This window comes from Rutidosis leptorrhynchoides, chromosome 8 (genome assembly GCF_046630445.1).
Source record: "Rutidosis leptorrhynchoides isolate AG116_Rl617_1_P2 chromosome 8, CSIRO_AGI_Rlap_v1, whole genome shotgun sequence".
Lineage (NCBI taxonomy): Eukaryota > Viridiplantae > Streptophyta > Magnoliopsida > Asterales > Asteraceae > Rutidosis > Rutidosis leptorrhynchoides.
In genome coordinates, this window is record NC_092340.1 from 354049197 (window position 1) to 354071322 (window position 22126).

Below are 22126 nucleotides of genomic sequence, written 5' to 3' on the forward strand. Positions count from 1 at the left end.
GATTTAACCGATCGAATATTTTTAAAACGCAAGTTAACGAGAGATGTTATAATTAAATGACGGAATTATTATGAACGTTAGTCAACGGAAACTACGAATTTAAATAACGAAAGGTATTATTTAAAAGAAAAAGACGGTGTTAAAAATAAATTTAACGGAAAAACGCGGGATGTTACATTATCCACAACTCAAAAGAAATTTCGTCCCGAAATTTAGTTGGAAGTAGTAGTCGATATCTCTTACTCGAGACTTTACGTTGTCAATGCTATGAATAAGTGAAAGTACGTTCTTGAGGGTTCTCATGAATTTGGATAGTCAGGGTTTTACGTTGCATTAAGGTTCGGTTTTTACGATCCCCAGTTTCAACTGGTTTTCCTATGAAGAGAAGTTTGTCATCGATAGTTGATGTATCCAGCAGGATTGCACGTTCCTGTTCCGCAGGACACGTTTCTAAGTTTGTTACACGAAATGTAGGGTAAACGGAAACTTAATTGAGTCGGAAGTTCTAAACGGTAGGAAGCGGTTCCAATACGCCCCAAGGTTTCAAAAGGTTCAATATTGCGGCTATAGCCTTTCTCGATTCCCAAAATGGATTACACCTTTTCAAGGTGCGGTTTCTCAATATTACGCGGTTACACACTGGGTTTGGTGGGGTTTTCATCTAAGTTCGGCATAACTCTTCTGGCGACAATGGGTTGTCTCGAGCCCTTCTCGGACTTGAACGATCTCAATTGTTGTTTCTTGATGGAGTTCAGATTTCGGTGGTTGATGCTTTGGTTAAATGAATAGGGGTATGACATTAGCGGTCATATAGGGTTTCGGAAAGTGCTGCGTTAATATACGAGTGATAGCTGTCGTTGTAAGAGGAATTACTGAAGGTGACAATACCAGTCTGTAACATGTCTTTCGAAGACGTAAATCGTTCGTTTGTTCGGTTCGTCTGTTTGTGGGAGATACGCGGTACGTATGTCCAAGTGGGTTTCCAAGGTTTCTTGCAAAACTAGAAGTGATACGAGTATTTTGATCCGAGGTAATTGGCAATGGTACACCGTGTTAGAATAGGATCTCTTAAGATATGTTTGAACAAGTCAGTTAGGGTTCGAGAAAAAAAATGTTCGTTAGGACTATTCACCCTCGTGGCGAATACTAAGGTAATATGAGGAATTTCTCTATCCATGGAGAAATGTTACAAGGAGTTTCTTTAAACGGAAATGCGAACGGTAAAGATAGTAGCGAAATGAGGACTTAGAATAGGATGAGTTTACATCTCGAGGTTGCCATAACGTGCCTCTAGTTGTCAAAAGTTGAAGTCTGAAAGAGAAACGAGGTAGTACACGTAGTTGTATAGTTCGGGGTTGAATAATAGTTGACCGATTATCAGAAACACAAGGGCGTTAAGTCAAAGAAGAGTGAAGTATCGTTGGATTGTGTGTTATCTTAAATTCCAGTAATATCAGACGGTGACGGTGAAATAACAGAGGTATGTAGTGTGGTACGTGATGACGAGAAGATTGATCGGATCCACAATTTAGTATTCGAATTCTTCGTGTAAAATAACGAATTTTAGTTATGTTGATTTTTGAGTCGAGAGAGTATGCCTTTCGGCGTTCAAATAGAAATATTTCCATGTTCGAGTTCCATCTGTTGCTATACGATTTTAACTAGAATTGTTGGTGTGAAGAATCACGCTCAAGGTTCGAACACGGAGAGGTTTAAAGTTGTGTAACACAAGAAAAGTCAGAAATGAATCTTCGGTAACAACCGGTGAGATCTAAGATTTTTACGAATACAAGTCTGAGTTGGGAGAGTTTCCTGATTACATGTGGCTTGATTTCGAGATTGATTGTAATGCCTTGACCATTAACATCATGGTCTAGAAAATTGGACTTCGTTCAACAGAAATTCTCACTCGGAGAATTTGGTATAAAGTTGCTCTTTTCTCAAAAGTTCGAGCGTAAGATGGTGATGTTGTTCGTTTTCCTTCTTTACTTAAATAAGTTAAGATGTCATCTATAAATACGATAACAGATTAGTCTATATGAATTTGCATAAGCGGTTCAAGAGGTTTATGGATACGGGCGAGCCCTAAATAAATCAAGCGGTACTAAGAGAGATTTACAACTAACGTTGCGAGTTCGGAAAGTGGCTTAGGAGACATCGTCTCACTTAACCCCCAATTGATGATAACTGGAACGGAGGTCGATTTGGAACATACGGGATTCGTGCAAAAATCATGAGGTCATGGATGCGAGGGAGAGGGTATCGGTTTCCAACCGAAAATTACTCAGTTCACAATAATCTATACAAGATGATGGGGAAACATTTTTTTTTTTTTTTTTTTTTTTTTTTTACGAATAGGTTCCGAGCTCCCTAGTTCTATAGGTGTCAAGTCAAAAGTCTTAACGTATTTCCTCCAATAAAATTTATAGGCACACAATATTTTTCCGTTGGTCGCTTAAATTGCCTAAGTAGTATCTAGGGGAAAAAGGTGGAATGTAAAGAGTACAAGTCAAAGCCTCGGTTGTAATACGTCTAGCGGTAACCGAATCGAATAAGTATGAAATATATGGTTTGTTGTGAAGGAACGTACCCGTGACTAGTCCATCGTCGTCTCGGGCATCCTAGGTGTCGATGTTGAAAGTTCAATGGCGTACGTTGGGGTTGATTTTCTTATTTGGGCACACATTCCTAAAATGACCCGGTTGGCCACATTCGAAGCAAGCACCCGTTCTGTGTGCGTTGGGCATCTTTCGAGCGACGGGTCCTTGGCGCCGGTGGCGAAACCTGCCACATCCTTCAAAGTGATGCTTGTGGCATTCGTTACAAAAAGGTAGTTTTCCGGTATAGCCTTTCTTGTCGTTGGAGGCGAAAGGCTTCTTGGCGGGGTTGTTGTTATTGTTGTGGTTGCTTGATTGAGAGGCTTCCCATGTTCTTTTATTGCCGCTCGGTTGGTTCTCGATCATTGGTACCGGTGCTTCCATTTCAGTTACCATTTCTAAAGTTTGGTGGGCCTTTGCTAAAGCCTCTTGTAGGTTAGTGGGTTGGGATGCCATTACCCCGTGTTGAATGCTCTTAGGGAGGCCATCCATGTAAAGTTCGACTCTTAGTGATTCGGGAGCCATGAGATTCGGACACATTGAGACTAGTTCGGTAAAACGTTGATTATAAGCTCCGAGGTCATTCCCGACCGTTTTCAAATTCCTTAGCCCTTGCTCGAGCCTTCGAGTCTCGTCGCGCGGGAAGTATTCGGTGATCATTCTTTCTCTTAATTCGGCCCAAGAGAGTGTAAGGGCTTCATCGATACCCACTGATTGTACGTACTTGTTCCACCACGAGAGAGCAATGCCGGTGAAAGTGAGGGTGGAAAACTTGACCTTATCTTGGTCTCGACAGCCGCTTGTGTTAAAAACGGTCTCTATTTGTTCAAACCATCAGGTGAGAGTAACCGGTCCTCCGGTTCCATCGAAAGTGGGAGGGTTGTACTTCATGAAGTTCTTGTAGGAGCAACCTTCGCTTGAATTACCGGCTCCATGATTGTTGTTGTTAGAAAAGTGATCGGCCACGGCCGTACCCACGGCGGTGGTTATCATTCGTTGAAGAGTTTGTTCAAGAGTTTCGAGAGGAGTATTGTGTTGACCTTGGTGAGCCATTGTTCCTTCATGAGACAAGAATATCGTTGGTTAGTATTTTCAACAATACTAACCGTGGCATGGAATAAGGATAGAGAGAAAATTTTCCTTGACTCGCCTTAAATTCTCTATGTCATAATGTCGGAACGTCCATGTGAATCACCGTAATATAATCCCGGAAATTATATTACCCTGATTCTCATGTGCATTTAACATTACTTCATAAAGTCAAGGTGGCGCATCAACAAAATTTATCAACGTAAGATCAAGATCGAATACGAGTTAGATATGATAGAAGAGTTCGAGTATAAATGCACAATTAGTCAAATAATTCCTACTTCAGTCTATATGCCGGTTGTAGTCTAGATTCACCTATGTACCCTATGACTCGGGGTGGACACAAATGAACTCTAAATCCCTACAACCAAGGCTCTGATACCACCTGTAGCGACCCCGACAAATCGTCAAGTGACGGCGTCAGCTACGTGGGTCCCATTACCTGATTATAAGTCTTTAAGATAACGTTTGACCAAAATATGTCGCCTTCATTTCAAAATAAAGATTGTTTCAAAGTTTACAAGAATTGTTCAACCAAAAGTTAAGTTACAACGTTATAGATACGATTGAAATCTAGGCGACACGGTTTAAAGTAAAGTCAAAAGACGCTCCATGAAATGCATGTATACTCGACATCGGATGCAAGTATCAAATAGTAAGCGGAAGCATGTTTCACATATCGTGCAAGACCTGAGAAAAACATAGAAATCTGTCAACGAAAACGTTGGTGAAATCATAGGTTTAAGTAAGTAAGTACAAGTGAACCACAAGATTTGCATCAATGAAATAATAGTAATACATTCCAAAAGTTTGTTTCACGAGGACCCAATTATCAAAGCTTAACATTCCTTCCATTGTATACCCCATCACTTAGTGCTAGAACAAACACTGATTCTCGAAAATATATTTCATCCGTAGACGGTAGCGAACCGTCAAGGATGAGGGTTGTCAACCCATATGGCCATATAACATAAGTTCTCGCTTACACCCGGCAAGTGTAACTAATGATAATCGAATTGAGGATTTTTGTTCTAAACTCGTATGTAGAATGTTTGTTTTCCCGTTCTTGTGTTCACTTAGTTCAAAAGAATCGTTTATGTTTTCTCATCCCAAATATAAGTTCAAAAAGAGTAAAAGTGGGACTATGATCTCACCTTGAGTGCGAGAGTTATAAAAGTACTTCAACAAGTAAACGCGTGCAAAGACAAGGCTAGTCTTGACCTAAACACATAGGTTATATCAATAACGGTAAACATAAACGGTCAAAGATGTTCAATTAGTCCTATGGCTCGTTACGACTCGATTATATTAGCATGTGAATCAAATTGTCAAGTTTCATGCAAGATACTAGTAAATAATCATGTTAGAAAGGTTGCATAAGTATTTGGTTAAGTTTGACAAAAAGTCAAACTTGGTCAAAGTCAACGAAAAGTCAACACGTTCGGGTCGGGTCCCGAACTATTTTTCTAAGCTTAGAAGTCATATATGAGCATGTTGGCCAAGTTACATGTTAATCGGAGGTGCGTAGCATAGCAAACATTTTTCGAAATTTGACAAAGTAGGTCAGAATCTGACCACGGCATATGCCGCGCCGCGGCCAGAGGTGTCGCGCCGCGACATAACACGTGGTCTGGCACCTGGTCAGTTTCAAGGTTCAAGTCTTGGTCAAAACTTCAAACAACCATAAAACGCAAACCGTAAACAACTAGAAGACGTATCTTATACCGTTGGAAAGCTCTTTTGACAAGGAACACAACTAAGCACTTATCATCAAACGACAACATCATTTACAATAGCCGAAAACTCATCAAGTGATCATTAAACGTTCATTTCAAGGTTTCAAGTTCATCAAATGCAATTTGAGTTTCGGGAAACCAATTCACACATATGATATGCCGTTTTGAAGGTAATGGAGCATACATTACAACTAAACACTAACAATTAACATTCCATGGCATTCAAGCATCCAAAAATTCATGTCAAGAACCATCAAACCCTAGTCAAGAATCACAAAATCATTAATCATGTTTTTGAAGTTTTACAAATCAACCTACACATCAAAATGAAGCTAGTGATACTAGTAACACAATTAAAACATGCACTTTAACAATCTAACAACATTAACTCATCCAAAATCAAGGATTTAAGCACACCCATTTCAAGTTCATGCTAGTTACTCCAAAAACAACAAATCGAGCAAACCAAACATATATTCATGTTAGACTCGAGCCATAGACACTAACTAACACCATTTCAAATCAAAAACACGAATTTAGAGAAATCTAGAGTTTTAGAAATGTTACCCAAACGAGATGAAGTTGGTATCAAATTGTAGAGGATGAAGAGAGGATTCCAAATATGTAATCGGATTTGTTGTGAGCTTCCAAGATTGAATTTAGATGATGAATGAATGGAATGGGTTTGTGTGTGTGTTCTTGAGATGGAGAGAAAAGGGATGAGGGAGATGATGGAATGGATGAAATGGGTTGACTAGTTGACCTAGTCAACTAGTTTGCCCATTTGGCAACTCCGGTCCCTCGGGTTTCAAAGCGGGTGCGGGATTTAACCGATCGAATATTTTTAAAACGCAAGTTAACGAGAGATGTTATAATTAAATGACGGAATTATTATGAACGTTAGTCAACGGAAACTACGAATTTAAATAACGAAAGGTATTATTTAAAAGAAAAAGACGGTGTTAAAAATAAATTTAACGGAAAAACGCGGGATGTTACATTCCGAGCCTATTACTGAAAACAAAAAGCCTACCACGGGTAAAGCAATCCTAGCCATAGAAAGTTGCTTCGCAGTCGAATCCCGAAGGCATTTCAAAAGAAGCAGGTCACCCCAAGTCATTGACTGGGAGGAAATCTCCTTCCCTACGCTAGATACTATCACTCCTTCTGATCAACAAGTCACTATATCAGCGGCATGATATTCGATAGGATGTCCACAGAATCTACCTCGACAGCGGTAGCTTGTGCGACGTGATGTACGAGCACTGCTTTCAGCAGCTCAGCCCAGCAATTAAAGCACGTTTAATGCCACCTCGAGTACCCCTGGTCGGCTTCTCAGGGGAAAGATGATGTCCGATAAAAGAAATAGACCTTGATTTCACCATTGGAGAGCCACCTATGACACGAACGGAGACATTGGACTTCGTCATTGTTCGAGCAAATTCACAACACAACATCCTGCTAGGAAGGATGGCAATGATGAGAATGGGAATCGTGGTATCCACTGTGCACCAGTTAGTCAAGTTTCATACAAGCCAAGGGATAGCTACCCTCCCGTCAACTTATGACCAAGGCAGAGTAATCATGGCTATCAAGGAAACTATAGTGAACCCTGGAAGAACCATCCTAGAAACCAAGGAAGAGAATTCGCATGAAGAAAAGGTATCCACAACCCTTTCTTCCCTGAACAGCAAGTTACCATTGGAAGGCAATTACCTTCGGACCTAAAGATGGGACTTCAGAAGTTACTTCAATCCAATATGGATGTCTTTGCCTGGGAATATAAAGATATGAGGGGGATCCCCTGAACCCTAAATATTAAAGGGCAGAAGTGGTAACTGAACACAGGCTCAACGAGTACAAGCAGCTAGAGCCTGTCCACCAAAAGAAGAGGAATTTAGCTTCGGAGAGGGACAAAGCTGCATGTGATGAAGTAGAAGAGTTACTTAAGGCAGGGATAATACGCGAAGCCAAATATCCCACTTGGGTGGCCAACCCTGTAATGGTCAAGAAATCAGACGGAGGTTGGAGAATGTGTGTCGATTTCACTAATATCAACAAAGCATACCCAAAGGATTGTTACCCCCTGCCTGAGATAGATTGGAAGGTGGAGTCACTCAATGGATACAAGTTTAAATGTTTCCTAGATGCCTACAAAGGGTATCACCAAATCCAGATGGCAAAGGAGGACGAAGAGAAGACCTCTTTCTATACCAGCAAAGGCATATTCTGCTACCAGAAAATGCCATTCGGACTAAAGAATACCGAAGCAACCTATCAAAGGTTAGTGGAAAAAGCCTTCCATAAGCAGTTAGGCAGAAACTTAGAGGCTTATGTTGACCATATGGTGATCAAAAGCATCGGGGAAACTGACCTCTTAACCGACATAGAGGAAACGTTTCAAACCTTAAGGTCAATTAACATGAAGCAAAACCCGAAGAAATGCTCTTTGGGGGTTGAAGAAGGAAGGTTCCTTGGTTACTACATAACGAAGAAAGGAATCCAAGCCAATCCAGACAAAGTCAACCGAATCAAAGAGCTCAAGGTCCCAAGTACCCTGAAGGAAATCCAAAGCCTGAACGGATAATTAGCTTCACTTAGCCGTTTCCTATCAAGGGGAGCTGAGAAATAGCTACCGTTTTTTAAAATCCTAAAGGATTGCATGGGCAAAAAGAAGATTACTTGGACCACCGAAGCAGACCAGGATTTTAAAGAAATGAAGGCATGCATCTCAGATCTCCCGGTGTTAACCTCTCCGGACAAAGAAGAAACCCTATATGTCTCTTAGCAGCATCCAAGGAAAGTATCAGTGCTGTACTGGTCGCAGAAAGGGCACGAAGCCAAATTCCGATATACTTCATCAGCAGAACACTCCAAGGGGCTGAAATCAATTACCCCAAGCTAGAAAAGTTAACGCTGGCACTAGTGCACACTGCGCGAAAGCTACGAAGGTATTTCCAGGCTCATCCAATCGTTGTCTTGACCAACAAACCAATTCGACAAGTGCTCATGAAACCGGAGAAGTCCGGAAGGATGACCAAATGGGCCATAGAGCTGGGCGAACATGACATAGAATTTCAGGTAAGAAACTCAATCAAAAGGCAAGTCCTGGCTGAGTTCATAGCCGAAACAATCAAAGAAGAAGAAATGCCTTCGACACAAAACATCATCCCGACAATCGAGAACGAAGAGTGGAAGTTATTTACGGACGGGGCCTCATTCTCTGATGGCTCTGGAGCAGGGCTCATGCTAGTAAGCCCCGAAGGAAAAGAATTCACTTATGCCTTACGTTTCGAGTTCAGCACGACAAACAACGAAGTAGAATACGAAGCCCTATTCGTTGGGCTAAGGCTGGCAAGGGATCTTAACATACAACATCTCAAGGTATTCGTTGACTCTCAACTTGTTGCGAACCAAGTAACAGGAACCTTCGAAGCTAGAAGCCCCACCATTCAGCAATACTTGGAAAAATCGAAAGAACTCATTGAGCAGTTTAAAGGCTTCGAGATAGAGCATGTCAGAAGAAGTCAAAATAAGAAAGCAGATGCCTTGAGCAAACTTGCCTCCATCACCTTTGCCCACCTAGCGAAAGAAGTTCTGGTTGAAACCCTAGAACGCAGATCTATAGATGTCGAAGAGGTCAATGACCTCTATCCAGACGAAGAAAATACATGGATGAAACCAATTAAGGATTACCTGGCGTATGGGCTACTACCAGAAGACAAAGGGGAGGCAAGAAAAATCAGAATCAAGGCACCCTCATATAAACTTCAAGATGGCAAGTTGTACCGAAAGTCTTTCCTTACCCCATGGCTACGGTGCGTGGGACCCTCCTAGGCAACCATCATCATCCAAGAAATGCACGAAGGAGTATGCAGTTCTCATACGGGACCAAGGTCTATTGTGGCTAAAATCATGAGGCTCGGATATTACTGGCCAACCATGCACCAAGACACGGTCACCACATTACAAACCTGCGAATCATGTCAAATCCATGCAAAAGTTCAAAAGCAGCCAAAGCAAGAACTCATATCCGTACTCTCGGCATGGCCATTCGCCAAATGAGGGATTGATATAGTGGGACCGTTAACGGAAGCTCCAGGAGGAATATTGTTCTTAGTAGTAGCAGTTGACTACTTCACCAAATGGGCCGAAGCCAAACCACTAAAGAAAACAACGGGAAAGCACATCGAAAAGTTCGTATGGGAGCACATAGTGTGCAAATTTGGGATTTCCCAAGAGATCGTTTCAGAGAACGGTAAGCAATTTGCTGAAGGAATATTTTCCAAATTTTGCAAAAGGCTGCAGATCAAGCAAACCTTCAGTTCCGTATACCACCCTCAAGGGAATGGACAGGTGGAAGTTACCAACAAAGATCTCATCAAGGGAATCGAGAAAAGGCTAGGCAAATGTCATCAGGGGTGGGTTGAAGAGTTACCATTGGTACTATGGGAATATAGAACAACCCTAAAAAGAAGCAACGGAGAAACACCGTTTAGCTTGACCTACGAAACAGAAGCGGTCCTTCCCGCAGAAATTCAAGTGTTAAGCAACAGCAAACACAGAAGACAACGAAGAAAATCTGGGTTTAAACCTTGACCTGGTCGAAGAAAGAAGAGAAGCATCCCTCATTCGAGAGGCCTCTTACAAGAAAACCATTGAGAAATACTATAACAAAAGGGTGAAAAGCACAACCTTCAAAGTGGGGGATTACGTCCTCCGACTCAATTCCACCAGCAAGGTAGAGTACGAAGGAAATTTAGGGGCCAACTGGGAAAGGTCCATACGTGATCTTTGAAGCCTTCGGAAACGGGTCATACAAATTGGAAGATACCTTCGGAAAAGCAATACCCCGCACGTGGAATGGAGCCAACCTACGAAGGTTTTACTTTTAAGCTTGTTTTTTCCTTTATTATTGTAGGGGATAAAATGTAAAAGGGTAGTTGAAGTCTATACACTTCCTACATTGGACTTAATGAAATCCACTACTATATTTTTGATTATCCTACGCGTATGTTGTTCCAATGGGTTGAAATAGAATAATCACACACCCACGATAGCAACAAGAAAGCATGGATAAAATTCACATGACCTATGTCATAGATAAATGAAGCAACATACGCATACAATAATTTTCTCCTAAATTCATAAGTAAATATCCACTGGGACGCCAAATGATATCTACTAAGACAAAACCAAACATTATAAAGATTTTCTTCGAAGAAAGAAAACCAATGTTATAAAGTATCCTATAAAAGAATACAATCACGCTTCCCAAATGATGGAAAGCAAGCATGCTAAAAATACAGTGCCCCAAGTACGAGGGTACAATCCGGATAAACGTTTTCTAGAACAAAGAAAACAAATAAGAGCGTCGCATAAAGTTTCCTTTAGGAACTGACACTCCACCAAAAGGTACTTTAAATCTCACCTCCTGTATGCAGGAAGGGATAAAAGTATAGCAAAAATCACCCCCACAAAGGGTTGATATTAAACAAAGTGTACCATTAAGTGAAGAACTGGAAAATGACAAGTTTCCTTTAGCAAAAAAAGGGAAACTATGAAATATACCACAAAATGCCTCGGGGCACTCATTCAAAAGAATGAACCAAGGAGGTATTCGCCAAACAATGAATGATGACTTGATCATCAAACGTTTCAAGGCTATGCAAATAATATAGCCTGCATAAGGGAATTTCTGTAAATATTTCATGCACCATAACATGGTCAAACATTTGATACAACATACTGAAATATTCAGGAACTAGAATAACATACTAAACTACAAGCGTAACCACATTGTTCAGAAGGCACAAAGGCCAAATAGCAAATATTCAACAAGGCCTATAAGCCATTACACAACCAAAAAAAGGCACGCAGGCCTCCAAATCATGGCAATTGTTCAAGGGACATAACAGGTCATAAAAAGACTAACATTGTTCAAATTACTGGCACTATGGCCACCATCACAAACAGCTAACAAAAGGAAACCATGATTACCAAATGGTTGAAGAATTGGGTTGAGGTTGGGTACCATCAGCAGCAAGCTTGAGCAGATCCACTGGCTTCGCATCATGGTAAGCAGCAATGACAATGACATAGTTGAATTGTGCAATGAGCAACTTGTCACAGGAAGCATCCACTAAAACACCAGCTTGGTCATTATATTCTTCAAAATCAGAAAGCTGAATACTACATTTGGCTGCAAGCTCCTTGAGGAGCAGACATCGCTCATGTTGCTTCGATGCAAAAATTATGCCAGCAAGATAATCACTTAGCTCCTTGCTATCCACCAACTGCTTACAGACGTAAGGAATCACCTCTGAAACTAATCGTTTGTAATCAGGCCTAAGAACCTCATTCCTCCCCCCTTTCAGCCTCTAACTTCACACCCATCTCTGCCAAACCTTCCCTACTCTGCCTTTCCAACGTCTGCAACCTTGTGATCTCATCCCTTGCTGCTTTTAGATCTTCCTCCAAAGAGGGGGTCATCAGGATCTGACGCTGCAATTGCTTGATAAGCTCGGCATTGGAAGAGTTAACAAGCTTTAACCCATGGGCTTCAGTCTCCAATGCTACAACATCATCCATAGACTTCTCATAACGCGAGAGCAAAAGATGATGCATCATTGCAGACTTGTAATTCTGAATGGCACATTCATCCATAAATCTCTGGGGATCAGCAAAAGCAGATTCAAGCTCATCAGAAATAAGACTAGCCAACTTGGCATGACATGTGGCAGCAGTGGGGATGATAGGCAAAGGCTCTGCAAATAAAGAAAGCGCATATTGAATAATAGAAACCAAAAGGAAAAAAGATGGGTAATAAGCATACAACGGACAGGAGGAAGAAAAGAATACCTGAAATGGTATTTTCATCCAAAGCTTCACAGTGACCAGAATCATTAGCATCATCAAGAGATAATTTGGCTTTCTTGGAAGGAGGGGATTGATCAACTTCTCTCTTCATCTTAGACACCTTTAAACGTTTGGAGGCCCTAAGCTGAATCCTCTTTTCAGGAGGAGAATCAGGCAGGGCATCCACATCCACCGTTTGATGATCTGAAGCAACCTGAGCTTTACCCTGATCCTTGGGGAAAGCTGATGAAGTGGTAGCCGACTTGAGTTTGCTCTGAATCTCTGCATTGCCAGAAACAGAAGGGGAACCGACATCCTTTACAATGGTGGTAGCAGCACGAGCAGCAATCATCATCTCCTTCACACCAAAATTCTTTAAAACATTCCTCAAGGCCATCTCTGCAAAAGAACAAGTGCAAATAAGCATAGCACGACATGCACAAACATTATAAAATCCTAAAAATTAGATTTAACCTACCCCTATTCCCAAATAAGAATACTGGATTCTGTGTTCCTTTCTTCCAAGAAGGGGACATTCCAAGCTTAAAGAGAACAGAATCAGTATAAGTTGAAGCAATGATAGGATGGTGACAAATTCTACTGAAAAGTGGAAGATCTTTCGCACCCTCAGCACAGGATCCCTATATTCCTTGGGGATTTCTTGATTCTTTGAGTCAAAAAAGGAAGGGTAATCAGGAGGAAAGAAAAAATCTTTCTTCATAAAAACGAACTTGTTCTTCCACCCTCGAATCCCAGAACATTGAGAAGAAAAACAGATAGGGGTATCAGAGATTCTACCACCCTTCTTTCGACACTTACCGACGGTTAACCAATTACCAGCATCACAAAAATTGAAAAAAAAAGGAATAAATCAACCGACGGTTGATCACCATAACCCGTACACATAACCTCGAAGGCCATGACCTTCTTAGTTGCTAAAGGGTGGAAGATGGAAAGATGCACTTTAAAGTGATTTAAAACGTCAAGATAGAAACGAGAAACAGGGATTCTAACATTGCATTAAGTAAAAATTTGGTAATAAACACCAACATAACCGTTTGGGGGTTGGAGAATCATTTTACCAAATTCCGGTGAAATAATATCACCATCAGACAAACCTAGGGTTTCTATCAGTTGAGCACATTGATCAAAGTAACAGATGAAAAGGTAGATCGAAGGCCTTGCTTCGCCATGCAACAAAAATCAAAGAAAGAAAAAGATGAAAGAAGAAGGATGAATACCTGATTTCGAAAGAACAACAAGTGTTTTCACCGGTAGAAGAATGGAGAAACTAAGATTGAAATAAGAGAAAATAAAACCTTAAATCAGTGCAATTTAATCCTGCAGCGTAACTGTCCAATCAACCTGCAAAATCGTCAGCGTCGAAAGGAAAAAGACCAAAATGCCCCGAAATAGAGAGAGATGGACCAAAGATTCGCTAGGGGTAAATGGGTAATTCCGCTAAAGACATAAATTATAGCGGCTAAAGAGATGTCTAATCAAAAAGATTAACATTTAAATAAAGCCCATTGCATTTCCCAAAAATGCAAAAATAAATAAAATTACAAATCCTAACTAAAATATGATTATAATCATATGACAAAAAAGGATAATACACAAAAGGGATTACACAGTACATCCTAACAAAATCATTACGCTACCCAAAAAAAAAAAAGGCAAAACGAAAATAAAGTGTATTACCGAAGGTGGTTTCGATAAATCAAACGAAACATAGAGGAGCCAACGGAGTTTAACTTCACGAAGCAAATTCAGCAATAAACTATAAGTGAGTATACTGAAAAGTTAGTCTTAAAATTTTAGTAGGAACACAAGTGACTATGAGAAATTTCACTACTTTGTTAGTGATCTATGATAGTGTACTCAATATCTTGAATAAATTTCATAAGGCATAAAACAATTGCCCGAAGGCAATTGGCAACGAAGACATCCAAGGTATCAGTACCAAAGGACTGCCACTACATCACATGACTACATGGAACAAAGATATTTGGAAAATATTCCCTACAAACAGTATTCGACGCCACCAAGGTAAAAGAGGAAGGAATCTATATGACTTTCCTTGAGCACTGTAGCGCCGTCACCCATTTATAGAAAGTTCACCAACATCTCCAAAGTCACCTTGGAGACTGGTCGAGACTTCGAAATCAGGGACCAGCTCCCCAATAACACTATAAAAAGAGATGTTTATCCCAGCATAAGGGCATCTCATCAATCACACACACATCAAAACTCAAAGAATTCGATACAATGGTAGAAAATACCTTCGAGGCGTAAAGTGAGATCATAATCCCACTACCTTCGGGGAACCACCACCAAATAATAAAAACATCTCCCATACCCTTAGTCATAGCCAATCACACTCTAACCCATCATTAATTCACGAGTCAACCCTAATCCTAATCAACATTAGGATTACCCAAAAAAAAAGTGTACAAACAATCTAGTAGCAAGAAACAAGTGGGAAGGGAAAAAGACGTAGAGTGTAGGTGAGAAGAGGGAGACGACAAGACTAACAAATGGGAGGATATTTTCAATATTATTATTTAATTTAATTATTCATATAAGGGTAAAGGCTATTATAGGAAACAACCTAGAATTGTGGTGGATTAATTAAAATGGGTGTTGGAAATATTAATGCGCAACAGGAATATTTAAGTTACTAGTGAAATGACCCGTGGAACCACGAGTTTGTTTAAACGAAACAGTTTAATGATATGTTTTCAGTATTAAGTGAACTTAAATGTTAAAGTTATTTAGTTTAATGACCCGTGAGACCACAGAGTCCGACTAAAAAACTCGTCAACTGAATATTTCATCAAAAACCTAAAATGCATATTAAACAATCTACATCCAATCATAAGAGATAATATCGATTGTCATTTTATTTTAAAAGTGTAAATTAAAATATAAATTTAAAATTGGTTTCTGCATAGCTTTTATACCATCTCGTACTCAATTCAAAATAATTAATTAAAATAATTCAAAATTATTTAATTTTAATAATTAAAATAATCAATAATAATATTAATTAATAAGATTTTTTTAATAATATTAATTAATTAATAAGATTTTTTTTTGAAAAGCAATTAATTAATAAGATTTAATTTTAATTCAAAATTATTTAGATTAATGACATCACCCACCATGCTTAGATTTTTTTCTTTTTCTTTTTAATATTTTCTTAACAAAGGAATTAGCTTAATAATTACATCATCATTTTAGGATTTTAATATTAACTATAGATTCGAGATCCTTTTCCGGATCACTATCAAGAATGTTTAACTTGAGAGTTTAAAACCTATAACTTCTTAACACAATAATCAAACCATAAAAAAAGTTCAAACTACAATTTAACACTGGACTAAGACCATTCTTATTGCAGCGTTATCACCTAGTATTTACCACCATCACGCCTCCATCACGCCACTATGGGGCGTGATGGAGCCAAAAATCCGTTGGCATGATCGTTGCATCACCAGGGTGAGTATCGAATGAGGGATTGCCACCTCATTTTGGTGATTTATTTATCTATATACCTCTCACATTAAATAAAAATGTGGGACCAAATACCCCATCACATAACCATCACGCCATCCCACTACAAACTCCATTACGCCATCACCTTTGTCAAATCAGCACTATACCCCACAAAAACACCTCATCACGCCACATCATCCGGCACCACTGTGAATGGTCTAACTTAGTGATGTATACATTAAAACCCAATCGCTTTTTAGCATATTGTATGACACTATAACTTTTTATTTGTGCTGCATTGGATTAATTTAACATAAAAAGTGTATACCACAATTATTAGCCTATTTAAATAACAGATCCAATGATTAATATAACTTGTAAAGCTCAACTATAAAAAACCGTCACATTGAATGCATGTACTTAAACACTAGTTATTGAAACACCTCTTCTTTTATCGCATGACACAAAAAAGAAATGAAACATTTGAGTGTTATTATTTGTCATCTTGTTATGTTCTTATGTGTTAGTACAATAATACCCTTTGGGGATGGAAGAAAGTTCCATAACAATTGCCAGAAATATCACAAGAATTACAAAGATTCTTGTACATCTACAACAACCATTTTTAATATATTGTCATTTGGAGCTAAAGCTAATAGAGTTTCTGATGATTCCAAGGTAAATTTAAGCAAAACTCTTTTGGTTGTTTATTTTTCTTTAGTAAATACATACAACAAATTACTCCTTATACATGATTGTTCTATTAGACTTACATATTATATAATGTTAACGAACCTAGATTAGGACCTAGGCCATAATAAATAAATATAGTCTAATACGTACGGAGTATAAGATATTTATCTTTTTATATAAATAAATTGTGCAGAAACTCGTGGCTACGTGGAAAATGGCATGTAAAACTCCCGAAGGAGTTTTACAAGTCCCATCAAGTCACAAGTTCTTGATCAAACCCGTGACACTTCAAGGCCCGTGTGTGGGCCATGTTACTCTTCAAGTAACAACTTTTTTTTCTTTTTTATTTTCTCGTATTACAAGAAGTATGTCATAATACAAAACAATGAAGAACATTTTTTCGTATTTGTTAAATTATATTAGATTGATGGAGCTCTATTAGCACCGTCGAAGATTGGATCCTGGTCAAAGTCAAACTTATTTCAGTGGATAAATTTCAAATGGGTTCATAATCTTACAATCCAAGGAAGTGGTACCATTGATGGTCAAGGTTCCAATTGGTGGGCTCCAGTGAAATCAAAACATGTTTTAGACATAAAACCAACTGTAAGATTCATACACCAATTTTGTTAACAGTTTATACAATAGTTATCTACTTGCATTTTTGGTGTTCATTACATGTTAATGATTGTTATCCTTGTAATTTAAACTAGGCTTTGAGATTTTATGCAAGCGAAGATATCATCGTTCGTGATATCACGATAAAAAACAGTCCCCAAGTTCATTTGAAATTCGATAACTCGCGAGGAGTGAAAGTTGACAACGTTACCATTTTAGCACCTGAAAATAGCCCTAACACTGATGGTATTCACCTCCAAAACACTCGCGATGTAGAACTCATGCATTCAGATATTGGAACTGGTAAATGTAATTAGTATTTTAATTAATTAATGTATGGTTTATTATTTAATAGTTAATCATTTACTTATCCCATCTTATCTTATATATTACTCCATGATATAACAGGAGATGATTGTATCTCCATACAAACCGGATGCTCTAATGTTCACATTCATCATATTAATTGTGGCCCTGGTCATGGTATAAGGTACTTCACACAATCAAAATTAGTGAAATTAAAGCTAAATAATTTGATTAGTGAATATTTTCTTCTTTTATTTCCTGCTTTTAGTTTACTATGGTCATAAATAGAATTGCGCTACTTACTTAAGAATATGATCTTATAATCGTATATACTCTTCGTCAAAATTTTACTGTCCATTTGCAAAAGATAACTATAGAACATCATTCAACTATCTTCCATTTTGACCTTCGTAAATATATTTCTTAAGTATTTAGTCACATTACATGGTATATAAGGATACAATTGACATTTATGTGATATGGATTACAGTACTAGTTAGTGAATAATATGATAAACTTTGAAGTTCAGGGTTACATTTGTAATATGTTAAAAAGAAGGGTGTAGATGTAACTTATCATAACTGCTTCTGTTAAAAGTTACAGTTAGTTAGCGTGTCATAAAATCAATTAAATCAAATTCAATTACACACACTGTTTTCAGTTAGATGTATAATACAGTAAAAAATAATAGAGTGTTGTATACAAGGAGAGGATCCTCTCAAAGCAACTTAGTGTTTATATGCTAATCCATGGGCGGATTTGGGCATGTTCTAAGTGTGCCGTCGCACATGGCCTATAATTCATAGGGGCCCAAGAATAACCCAACATATATAATGTGAACAAATCGAAAGATGCTAGTACTCATGATATTATTAGTGCTTCCGAATTTATGATTATACATATGAAAACTTTTATTATATAAAAGGCATTCTTTGTATTTCTTGAACAGGGCCCATAATTTTAATGGGACGGCAGTAATCCTTTTCACTTGTTTTATACTCAGTTTAGGAGGATTAGGAAAGGATAAAAGTATCGCTTGTGTGTCGGATATTCTTGTAGAAAATTCCAACATCCAAAACACCTTGTACGGAGCAAGAATCAAAACATGGCAGGTAAATAACCAGGGGCGAATTTAGCCTATTGGCTATGGGGTCCCATGACCCCATTAATATTAAAATATCTTTTGTTAAATACCTGTAAAATCGTATAGGACACTTGAATTTAACTATGGGACCTCATATATTCGTAAGATTTATGATTTTTTGACGGTAAACAACTACTGATTATAAAGGGTACTTTGTAAAAAAAATTATGACACCTTTGACTTTTCATCCTAGATTCGCCACTGTAAATAACTGTTTGAGATTTGTTTTATAATGACTTGTATCATATAATATGATTTTTTTTTTTTTTTCAAATTTCTTTATGATTGTTGTTTACGATTGCAGGGTGGAATAGGTTTAGTCAAAAATGTAACTTTTTCAAACATTCAAGTAGAAAATGTTCATTTTCCAATAGTGATCAACCAATACTATTGTGATAGAAGTCTGTGCCAAAACCAAACAGGCTCTATCGCGATTAAGGGAGTTATATTTACTAAAATCATTGGGACTTACTCGACTCAACCAATCCATTTAGCATGTAGTAGTGATGTTCCGTGTACTGATATTGATCTGTCTGATATTCAATTAAAACCTTCGCGAGGACCTTTAGGAGGATCTCAAGTTCAACAACTGTTATGTTCGAACTCTTATGGGACTTCGACGGGTTCATTGATACCATCAAGCATAAAGTATTGCTTAAATAAGGGTGGTGGTGGTGGTTCGGTTCACCAAGTTTCAAGATCTTATGATGAAGTGTGTTAGTTGAGGGGTTATTGTTATGTAATTTGTAAATGTTGAAGGACTGTTTAAGTACATCTAGTGATTGTAACGACTTTGGGCCTGGACCAACTGGTGGGCCAAGTCTATGTTTAGAGTAATGGGCCATCATCCGCAGCGACTTTGTAACGACATTTTGACTACAATAAAATGTAAGAGAAATTTGTGATTTTTATCAACGTGGTCTTCCTTTTAAGTCGAATCATTCAGAGGTCAGAAATAAACACGTTGAATACTGAATCATTTAGCCTTCAGTGCTGAATCATTCCATTAAGAGGTAAACAAACACATCCTAACATTATAATTATTGAATTTATAAATCACGATTTTATGCATACTCCACTCGTAGGTAATAAGTTTTTGTTGTAATACAACAACAACAACAACAACAACAAAATCTAATATCACATGAGTGGCGCATGGGGAGGTGAGATGTAGACAATCCTTTCCCTATCCGAGAATAAAAACAAGTCATTTCTCCACCCAGAGTGAAACACTTTCAAAAGTAGAGAAAGTCATCCCTCTCTCTATTCGACGGATAAAGAGATTGCTTCCGAGTGGACCTCCGGTAAAAAAATGTTTTTTTTTTTGTTTTTTAAATTTTTTTTGCAAAATAAAATTAGAAAATTTTAAAAATAAGATTGAGACGCCATGAAAATGGTAGAATCAGATTTTCATGGTTTTAAATCCTGCCTGGAAATTCAATTTAGGCTCTAAACGGCAATCAAGACGTCAATAAATCGACGCTTGTTGTAATAGATTTTGTAATTAGTTAAATTGTATTGTATAATTTTATAACATGAGAGTTTGCTTGTGGGTTGTGGGTATTCGTGGGCGACGAACATGATGGAAAAAGGTAAACCTTTGACAGTTATACGGGCCTCAACGGATAAGAATAAAATTATGGTGGACATGTCGCAAATATAAGAGTTATGTACTTGTCGCATACAAGTGTCATCCTTATACACACCTACTAACATATTACAACCGATTCTTATAGTTTTCAAATTGATATAAATCACGCTTTTGAAAACCGTCTTGAAAAAGCCACTTAAATAGACTTACAACACATGTTAAAGTACCGCTAAATCGCGGGTTATAACCTAGTATATCATCATAGAACTTTATATGTAATTGGCAAGCGGTGGAATGGTCATGTGGGTATTTGATATGGAAAATCGAAATCAGCAAGTTTTCAAAAAGAAATATTGGACTTCTCCTAATGCCTTAAGTGAGATTCAAGTCTTAAGTTTTGAGTGGATTGCAAAGAGAAGCAAATCGAAATCTATTGATTGGCACTCTTAGTTGCATAATCTTTCTTCTTTTCTTGCATAGGCTAGCTATATTGGTAGGTTACTAACTTAACATCTTATTGTATAGTAGCCTTGTGCGCTCTTTTTGGTGTGGGGTTGCCCCTTTCGGCTCCCGATTTTTGTACAACTTTATAATCTATAATATATTGCCTTTCAAAAAAAATGTAATTTTAATTTTGTGGTGTTCAATTTTGTCCATACATCCAACTTTTACTGAATTCTTCAATAGTTAATTTAAAATGACATGGATTCCCTTCCGTCTTCTGTATTAAGGGTATAAATGAGTCTAGTTATTTGAGAATTATTGAAGTTCGACTAGTAAAAATTCGATTTGAGTTAAGCTTATTGAGATCGAGATTGAACAATTTGAAGATCCTTTAGTAAACAAGCTCGAAATCGAGCTAATTATATCATGCATGAACAAGCTCCCGAATATAAACGAGTCTTTGTGATATATTATTTATTATTCATATAATATAATAATATAATTACAATAATAAAATAAATAAATATTAATAAATAATAACTACTCTTAAAATTTAAACGAGTCGACCTTAAGCTGTTGGGTAGTTATCCCACATCGGCCGTGGTATTAAAAATTAAATAGTTTATAATAACTTGGGTTCCCCATCCCCTTGAGTTAACTTTTGGGGTTGATTGGGCTCAAGTCTATTAAACTCATTATAGTATCAGAGGCAAACGAGCCAAATGTGTGATGTTGGGATCCCATGTGTGCACGTCTCGATGTGAGGGGGCGTGTTGGGTAGTTATCTGTAATACCTCGTCAGAATCCACTAACGGAATATTAACTCCTGGTCCCACAGTTAGCGGTCACGCCCTCTATATGAGACGTTTCTAAAAAGTATTCGCATTAATTATCAAATCAAAGTCATTTATTTAAGAAAATGTAACTGGAAAATATTTGACATAAATGACTAATGTATATGAACCCAAAACATCTTGAAATAAAGTAGTTTAAATGCGAATATTTGTTCTTGAAATGAAAACGATAAATATGCTGGACGCCGTCCAGTTCTTGTAGCAAACATCATATAACTTCAGTTAAGCGGAAGCACTACCTCTAAGTACCTGAGATGAAACATGCAAAACGTCAATGAAAAACGTTGAGTGAAACTACAGGTTAATAAATCATTTCGTAAGTTAGGCCACAAGATTCTTAGAAAACATCATAGGAAAAGTATACATTATCATGAGCACTTGATTATAAAGCTTTAACCTTTGCGTGAGCCGAGCACACGTCTTTAGTTTACCCTATCATTGCGCTACACCGATCAAGTGTACGAGTAACAACAGAATTGACGCCTGTTATGTTTTAGGCGAGGTTTGTCAAACCTAACGGTACCGAACCTATAATTCGAGCTTACAAAGTAACTAATATAATCAAGCTAAGGGATTTTTGATCTGAACTCTTATGTATATTCTTTGTAAGTTACTTGTGCCTAATATGTAAAACATTTGGAAAAAGCATGCATCTCATCCCTGTAAAATTGTAGTAGGGACTGTAGACTCACCTTAGC

The 22126-nt window shown here is 38.0% G+C and overlaps 1 protein-coding gene across 1 annotated transcript; it reads left to right on the forward strand.

Annotated features, from left to right (window-relative positions):
• Nucleotides 1-16240: 16240 nt before the first annotated feature.
• On the forward strand, nt 16241-19375 carry LOC139864633 (probable polygalacturonase At1g80170; the record flags this gene model as incomplete). Its single annotated transcript, XM_071853211.1, has 7 exons — nt 16241-16456; nt 16665-16793; nt 16895-17077; nt 17185-17392; nt 17498-17579; nt 18399-18507; nt 18844-19375. Coding segments are annotated over 7 exons (1344 nt in total), but the record flags the coding sequence as incomplete, so codon positions are not given.
• Between the last annotated feature and the right edge of the window lie 2751 nt (nt 19376-22126).